Source organism: Aegilops tauschii, chromosome 5, assembly GCF_002575655.3.
Source record: "Aegilops tauschii subsp. strangulata cultivar AL8/78 chromosome 5, Aet v6.0, whole genome shotgun sequence".
In the NCBI taxonomy this organism is placed as follows: Eukaryota; Viridiplantae; Streptophyta; class Magnoliopsida; order Poales; family Poaceae; genus Aegilops; species Aegilops tauschii.
In genome coordinates this window covers 554,818,839-554,828,077 of record NC_053039.3, presented here as the reverse complement: position 1 = coordinate 554,828,077, position 9,239 = coordinate 554,818,839, and the positions used below count along the sequence as shown (strand labels likewise).

General features: G+C 46.1%; 1 protein-coding gene across 1 annotated transcript; it reads right to left on the bottom strand.

Annotated features, from left to right (window-relative positions):
* Nucleotides 1-254: 254 nt before the first annotated feature.
* On the bottom strand, nt 255-1,010 carry LOC109755499 (uncharacterized). The gene has a single exon (XM_020314401.1). It carries the CDS (start codon nt 1,008-1,010, stop codon nt 255-257), a length of 756 nt encoding a protein of 251 aa, XP_020169990.1.
* Between the last annotated feature and the right edge of the window lie 8,229 nt (nt 1,011-9,239).

The following is a 9,239-nucleotide window of genomic DNA, read 5'->3' as shown; positions in this document are numbered from 1 at the left end:
CGGTCTCTTGACAACAAGCATATCCGGACTAATGACAACAAGCATCTCTGGTCTCTTGACAACAAACATCTCAGGTCTCATGACAACAAGCATCTCCGGTCTCATGACAACAAGCATCTCCGGTCTCTTGACAACAAACATCTCAGGTCTCATGGCAACAAGCATCTCCTGTCTCATGACAACAAGCATCTCCCGTCTCATGACAACAAGCATCTCAGGCCTTTTCTTCCATTACTGAACCCTTTCCATTAGCTCTAGATTGTGTAGGGCATTTGCGTAAACCTCTCGAGGGCATGAAGTCTTGGAGGTAGCTGCCCAAGACCCTCAAGCCTTTCTTTGTTCACATGTGGTGTTTTATACTCATTGCCCCCTGCGTGGTTCAAGATCTCAATCATGCATGTCTGCAGAGTTAGGAAAATTCTGTTGAGCTTGTAAACCTCATAGCCTTCAAATTCCTCCAAAACACCCATAATAAGGTCTTGTAGTGTTTTAGGACTCAGACAATCTGTTAGGGATTGCAGCGAGTTGAAAAAACCGAGGTCAAGCACATTCGAATCAGGACTGTTGGCGGGCTGTTGTATTATTCTGATGTCAAGTCCAGTTTTTGCAACAGCGGCTAGAAATTCTGGGTCATCTGGCAAGATATGGGGCTTAGCATTATCCTGCTGAATGTAGATGGTCTGTCCAGCATTACTTTCGGGCCAAACGGCCTGTATCGCTGGCAAGACCTTCTCTATCAGGAACTCCCTCATCACTTTTCTATCGACCTTTATTGACTTTGTCTCTATTGTACCTCTGGGCCTGTTATCACTTCTCCTCTGAGCAGGAACTTCTTTCACGAATGGCCAGATACCGATTTTGCCAGAGAAGGTCACGTTTCCTTCACTATCCCACCTTGGCCTAGCAACGGCCGTCAAGAACATCACCTTGCCAATACAGTTTCCATGTATATGCCTCGTAGGCTCTTCCTCCCCATCCAACAGATAGTAGGTCTTATTTTTCTTCGTCATATTGAACCTTTCTCATCAATGTGCACAACATTATGCATTGTCTTGAATTTAGGCCTTGAAGTTTCTATCGTTGTCTCATCAAGCATTGACAAACAAAAATTCATCCTGCCCTTCTTATTTTTTTCTTTCAGAGCTGGCTTCACACAGTTTGTATGCCTCTTTTGTTGGAAATATGCCCTAGAGGCAATAATAAAATGGTTATTATTATATTTCCTTGTTCATGATAATTGTCTATTGTTCATGCTATAATTGTGTTATCCGGAAATCATAATACATGTGTGAATACATAGACCACAACATGTCCCTAGTGAGCCTCTAGTTGACTAGCTCGTTGATCAACAGATAGTCATGGTTTCCTGACTATGGACATTGGATGTCATTGATAAAGGGATCACATCATTAGGAGAATGATGTGATGGACAAGACCCAATCCTAAGCATAGCGCAAAGATCGTGTAGTTCGTTTGCTAGAGCTTTTCCAATGTCAAGTATCTTTTCCTTAGACCATGAGATCGTGTAACTCCCGGATGCCGTAGGAGTGCTTTGGGTGTACCAAACGTCACAACATAACTGGGTGACTATAAAGGTACACTACAGGTATCTCTGAAAATGCCTGTTGGGTTGACACGGATCGAGACTGGGATTTGTCACTCCGTATGACGGAGAGGTATCTCTGGGCCCACTCGGTAATGCATCATCATAATGAGCTCGAAGTGACCAAGTGGTTGGTAACGGGATCATGCATTACGGTACGACTAAAGTGACTTGCCGGTAACGAGATTGAACGAGGTATTGGGATACCGACGATCGAATCTCGGGCAAGTAACGTACCGATTGACAAAGGGAATTGTATACGGGATTGATTGAATCCTCGACATCGTGGTTCATCCGATGAGATCATCGTGGAACATGTGGGAGCCAACATGGGTATCCAGATCCCGCTGTTGGTTATTGACCGGAGAGTCGTCTCAGTCATGTCTGCATGTCTCCCGAACCCGTAGGGTCTACACACTTAAGGTTCGGTGACGCTAGGGTTATAGAGATATTAGTATGCGGAAACCCGAAAGTTGTTCGGAGTCCCGAATGAGATCCCGGACGTCACGAGGAGTTCCGGGGGTGAAGAATTATATATAGGAAGTCCAGTTTCGGCCACCGGGAAAGTTTCGGGGGTTATCGGTATTGTACCGGGACAACCGGAAGGGTCCTGGGGGTCCATCGGGTGGGGCCACCTGTCCCGGAGGGCCCCATGGGCTGAAGTGGGGAGGGGAACCAGCCACTGGTGGGCTGGTGCGCCCCCCTTGGGCCTCCCCTGCGCCTAGGGTTGGAAACCCTGGGGGTGGGGGCGCGCCACTTGGCTTGGGGGGCAAGCCACCCCCTTGGCCACCGCCCCCCCCCTCAGATGGGATCTCCAGGGGGCCGGCGCCCCCCCAGGACCCCTATATATAGTGGGGGGAGGGAGGGCAGCAGTACCCTAGCTCCTGGTGCCTCCCTCTCCCTCCCGTGACACCTCTCCCTCCCCCCACTATATATAGGGGTCCTGCCGGGATCCCCGCTACTTCCACCACCACGCCGTCGTGCTGCTGGATCTCCATCAACCTCTCCTTCCCCCTTGCTGGATCAGGAAGGAGGAGACGTCGCTGCTCCGCACGTGTGTTGAACGCGGAGGTGCCGTCCGTTCGGCGCTCGGTCATCGGTGATTTGGATCACGACGAGTACGACTCCATCAACCCCGTTCACTTGAACGCTTCCGCTCGCGATCTACAAGGGTATGTAGATGCACTCCTTCCTTCTCGTTGCTAGTAAACTCCATAGATGGATCTTGGTGATGTGTGGAAAATTTTAAAATTCTGCTACGATCCCTTACAGTGGCATCATGAGCCAGGCCTATGCGTAGTTTCTATGCACGAGTAGAACACAAAGCAGTTGTGGGCGTAGATGTTGTCAATTTTTCTTGCCACTACTAGTCTTATCTTGTTTCGGCGGTATTGTGGGATGAAGCGGCCCGGACCGACCTTACACGTACGCTTACGTGAGACAGGTTCCACCGACTGACATGCACTAGTTGCATAAGGTGGCTAGCGGGTGTCTGTCTCTCCCACTTTAGTCGGAACGGATTCGATGAAAAGGGTCCTTATGAAGGGTAAATAGAAATTGGCATATCATGTTGTGGTTTTACGTAGGTAAGAAACGTTCTTGCTAGAAACCCATAGAAGCCATGAAAAAACTTGCAACAACAATTAGAGGACGTCTAACTTGTTTTTGCAGCATGTGCCTTGTGATGTGATATGGCCAGAAGATGTGATGAATGATATATGTGATGTATGAGATTGATCATGTTCTTGTAATAGGAATCACGACTTGCATGTCGATGAGTATGACAACCGGCAGGAGCCATAGGAGTTGTCTTTATTTTTTTTATGACCTGCGTTTCATTGAATAACGCCATGTAAATTACTTTACTTTATTGCTAAACACGTTAGCCATAGAAGTAGAAGTAATCGTTGGCGTGACAACTTCATGAAGACACGATGATGGAGATCATGATGATGGAGATCATGATGATGGAGATCATGGTGTCATGCCGGTGACGAAGATGATCATGGCGCCCCGAAGATGGAGATCAAAGGAGCAAAATGATATTGGCCATATCATGTCACTATTTGATTGCATGTGATGTTTATCATGTTTTACATCTTATTTCCTTAGTACGACGGTAGTAAGTAAGATGATCCCTTATAATAATTTCAAGAAAGTGTTCCCCCTAACTGTGCACCGTTGCGAAGGTTCGTTGTTTCGAAGCACCACATGATGATCGGGTGTGATAGATTCTAACATTCGCATACAGCGGGTGTTGACGAGCCTAGCATGTACAGACATGGCCTCGGAACACACGCAATACACTTAGGTTGACTTGACGAGCCTAGCATGTACAGACATGGCCTCGGAACACGGAAGACCGAAAGGTCGAGCATGAGTCGTATAGAAGATACGATCAACATGAAGATGTTCACCGATCTTGACTAGTCCGTCTCACGTGATGATCGGACACGACCTAGTTGACTCGGATCATGTTTCACTTAGATGACTAGAGGGATGTCTATCTGAGTGGGAGTTCATTGAATAATTTGATTAGATGAACTTAATTATCATGAACTTAGTCTAAAATCTTTACAATATGTCTTGTAGATCAAATGGCCCACGTTGCCCTCAACTTCAACGCGTTCCTAGAGAAAACCAAGCTGAAAGATGATGGCAGCAACTATACGGACTGGGTCCGGAACCTGAGGATCATCCTCATAGCTGCCAAGAAAGATTATGTCCTAGAAGCACCGCTAGGTGAAGCACCCATCCCGGAGAACCAAGACGTTATGAACGCTTGGCAATCACGTGCTGATGATTACTCCCTCGTTCAGTGCGGCATACTTTACAGCTTAGAACCGGGGCTCCAAAAGCATTTTGAGAAACATGGAGCATATGAGATGTTCGAAGAGCTGAAAATGGTTTTCCAAGCTCATGCCTGGGTCGAGAGATATGAAGTCTCCGACAAGTTCTTCAGTTGTAAAATGGAGGAAAATAGTTCTGTCAGTGAGCACATACTCAAAATGTCTGGGTTACACAACCGCTTGTCTCAGCTGGGAGTTAATCTCCCAGATGACGCGGTCATTGACAGAATCCTTTAGTCGCTTCCACCAAGCTACAAGAGCTTTGTGATGAACTTCAATATGCAGGGGATGGAAAAGACCATTCTTGAGGTATATTCAATGCTGAAATCAGCGGAGGTGGAGATCAAAAAGGAACATCAAGTGTTGATGGTGAATAAAACCACTAAGTTCAAGAAAGGCAAGGGTAAGAAGAACTTCAAGAAGGACGGCAAGGGAGTTGCCGCGCCCGGTAAGCCAGTTGCCGGGAAGAAGGCAAAGAATGGACCCAAGCCTGAGACTGAGTGCTTTTATTGCAAGGGAAGTGGTCACTGGAAGCGGAACTGCCCCAAATACTTATCGGACAAGAAGGCCGGAAACACCAAAGGTATATGTGATATACATGTAATTGATGTGTACCTTACCAGTACTCGTAGTAGCTCCTGGGTACTTGATACCGGTGCGGTTGCTCATATTTGTAACTCAAAACAGGAGCTGCGGAATAAGCGGAGACTGGCGAAGGACGGGTGACGATGCGCGTCGGGAATGGTTCCAAGGTCGATGTGATCGCCGTCGGCACGCTGCCTCTACATTTACCTACGGGGTTAGTTTTAAACCTCAATAATTGTTATTTAGTACCAGCTTTGAGCATGAACATTGTATCAGGATCTCATTTAATTCGAGATGGCTACTCATTTAAATCCGAGAATAATGGTTGTTCTATTTATATGAGAGATATGTTTTATGGTCATGCCCCGCTGGTCAATGGTTTATTCTTAATGAATCTCGAACATGATGTTACACATATTCATAGTGTGAATACCAAAAGATGTAAAGTTGATAACGATAGTCCCACATACTTGTGGCACTGCCACCTTGGTCACATTGGTGTCAAATGCATGAAGAAGCTCCATGCAGATGGACTTTTGGAGTCTCTTGATTACGAATCATTTGACACGTGCGAACCATGCCTCATGGGTAAGATGACCAAGACTCCGTTCTCCGGAACAATGGAGCGAGCAACCAACTTATTAGAAATCATACATACTGATGTGTGCGGTCCAATGAGTGTTGAGGCTCGCGGAGGTTATCGTTATGTTCTCACTCTCACTGATGATTTAAGTAGATATGGGTATGTCTACCTAATGAAACACAAGTCTGAGACCTTTGAAAAGTTCAAGGAATTTCAGAGTGAGGTTGAGAATCAACGTGACAGAAAAATAAAGTTCCTACGATCAGATCGTGGAGGGGAATATTTAAGTCACGAATTTCGCACACACTTAAGGAAATGTGGAATAGTTTCACAACTTACGCCGCCTGGAACACCTCAGCGAAATGGTGTGTCCGAACGTCGTAATCGCACTCTATTGGATATGGTGCGATCTATGATGTCTCTTACCGATCTACCGCTCTCATTTTGGGGCTATGCTTTAGAGACTGCCGCATTCACTTTAAATAGGGCTCCGTCGAAATCCGTTGAGACGACACCGTATGAATTATGGTTTGGGAAGAAACCTAAGCTGTCGTTTCTAAAAGTTTGGGGATGCGATGCTTATGTCAAGAAACTTCAACCTGAAAAGCTCGAACCCAAGTCGGAAAAATGCGTCTTCATAGGATACCCTAAGGAAACCATTGGGTATACCTTCTACCTCATATCCGAAGGCAAAATCTTTGTTGCCAAGAACGGGTCCTTTCTGGAGAAAGAGTTTCTCTCGAAAGAAGTGAATGGGAGGAAAGTGGAACTTGATGAGGTGATAGTCACCCCTTCCGAACCGGAAAGTAGCGCAGCGCGGGAAGATGTTCCTGTGGTGCCTACACCGACTGGGGAAGAAGTTAATGATGATGATCATGAAGCTTCGGATCAAGTTACTGCTGAACTTCGTAGGTCCACAAGGACACATTCCGCACCAGAGCGGTACGGCAACCCTGTCCTGGAAATCATGTTGTTAGACAACGGTGAACCTTCGAACTATGAAGAAGCGATGGCGGGCCCGGATTCGAACAAATGGCTTGAAGCCATGCAATCCGAGATAGGATCCATGTATGAAAGCGAAGTATGGACTTTGACTGACTTGCCCGATGATCGGCGAGCCATAGAAAATAAATGGATCTTTAAGAAGAAGACAGACGCGGATGGTAACGTGACCATCTATAAGGCTCGACTTGTCGCTAAGGGTTATCGACAAGTTCAAGGGGTTGACTACGATGAGACTTTCTCACCCGTAGCGAAGCTGAAGTCCGTCCGAATCATGTTAGCAATTTCCGCATTCTATGATTATGAGATATGGCAAATGGACGTCAAAACGGCATTCCTTAACGGCTTTCTTAAGGAAGAATTGTATATGATGCAGCCGGAAGGTTTTGTCGATCCTAAGAATGCTAACAAGGTATGCAAGCTCCAGCACTCCATCTATGGGCTGGTGCAAGCATCTCGGAGTTGGAACATTCGATGTGATGAGATGATCAAAGCGTTTGGGTTTACACAGACTTATGGAGAAGCCTGTGTTTACAAGAAAGTGAGTGGGAGCTCTGTAGCATTTCTCTTATTATATGTGGATGACATACTATTGATGGGAAATGATATAGAATTCTTGGAAAGTATAAAGGCCTATTTGAATAAGTGTTTTTCAATGAAGGACCTTGGAGAAGCTGCTTATATATTAGGCATCAAGATCTATAGAGATAGATCAAGACGCCTCATTGGTTTTTCACAGAGTACGTACCTTGACAAGATATTGAAGAAGTTCAATATGGATCAGTCCAAGAAGGGGTTCTTGCCTGTATTGCAAGGTGTGCAATTGAGCACGGCTCAATGCCCGACCACGGCAGAAGATAGAGAAAAGATGAGTGTCATCCCCTATGCCTCGGCCATAGGGTCTATTATGTATGCCATGCTGTGCACAAGACCTGATGTAAACCTTGCCGTAAGTTTGGTAGGAAGGTACCCAAGTAATCCCGGCATGGAACACTGGACAGCGGTCAAGAATATCCTGAAGTACCTGAAGAGGACTAAGGATATGTTTCTCGTTTATGGAGGTGACGAAGAGCTCGTCGTAAAGGGTTACGTCGATGCTAGCTTCGACACAGATCTGGATGACTCGAAGTCACAAACCGGATACGTGTATATTTTGAATGGAGGGGCAGTAAGCTGGTGCAGTTGCAAGCAAAGCGTCGTGGCGGGATCTACATGTGAAGCGGAGTACATGGCGGCCTCAGAGGCAGCACAAGAAGCAATCTGGATGAAGGAGTTCATTACCGACCTAGGGGTGATTCCCATTGCGTCGGGCTCGATGACTCTCTTCTGTGACAAAACTTGAGCTATTGCCCTTGCCAAGGAGCCCAGGTTTCACAGGAAGACCAGGCATATCAAGCGTCGCTTCAACTCCATTCGTGAAAGTGTTCAAAATGGAGACATAGATATTTGTAAAGTACATACGGACCTGAATGTAGCAGATCTGTTGACTAAACCTCTCCCTAGAGCAAAACATGATCAACACCAGAACTCTATGGGTGTTCGATTCATCACAATGTAACCAGATTATTGACTCTAGTGCAAGTGGGAGACTGTTGGAAATATGCCCTAGAGGCAATAATAAAATGGTTATTATTATATTTCCTTGTTCATGATAATTGTCTATTGTTCATGCTATAATTGTGTTATCCAGAAATCATAATACATGTGTGAATACATAGACCACAACATGTCCCTAGTGAGCCTCTAGTTGACTAGCTCGTTGATCAACAGATAGTCATGGTTTCCTGACTATGGACATTGGATGTCATTGATAACGGGATCACATCATTAGGAGAATGATGTGATGGACAAGACCCAATCCTAAGCATAGCGCAAAGATCGTGTAGTTCGTTTGCTAGAGCTTTTCCAATGTCAAGTATCTTTTCCTTAGACCATGAGATCGTGTAACTCCCGGATGCCGTAGGAGTGCTTTGGGTGTACCAAACGTCACAACGTAACTGGGTGACTATAAAGGTACACTACAGGTATCTCTGAAAGTGCCTGTTGGGTTGACACGGATCGAGACTGGGATTTGTCACTCCGTATGACGGAGAGGTATCTCTGGGCCCACTCGGTAATGCATCATCATAATGAGCTCAAAGTGACCAAGTGGTTGGTAACGGGATCATGCATTACGGTACGAGTAAAGTGACTTGCCGGTAATGAGATTGAACGAGGTATTGGGACACCGACGATCGAATCTCGGGCAAGTAACGTACCGATTGACAAAGGGAATTGTATACGGGATTGATTGAATCCTCGACATCGTGGTTCATCCGATGAGATCATCGTGGAACATGTGGGAGCCAACATGGGTATCTAGATCCCGTTGTTGGTTATTGACCGGAGAGTCGTCTCGGTCATGTCTGCATGTCTCCCGAACCCGTAGGGTCTACACACTTAAGGTTCGGTGACGCTAGGGTTATAGAGATATTAGTATGCGGAAACCCGAAAGTTAATCGGAGTCCCGAATGAGATCCCGGACGTCACGAGGAGTTCCGGAATGGTCCGGAGGTGAAGAATTATATATAGGAAGTCCAGTTTCGGCTACCGGGAAAGTTTCGGGGGTTATCGGTAT

What these genes read in the sequence shown, in the direction of transcription:
- LOC109755499 (XM_020314401.1), bottom strand. Translation starts at nt 1,010, where the DNA reads ATGACGAAGAAAAATAAGACCTACTATCTGTTGGATGGGGAGGAAGAG.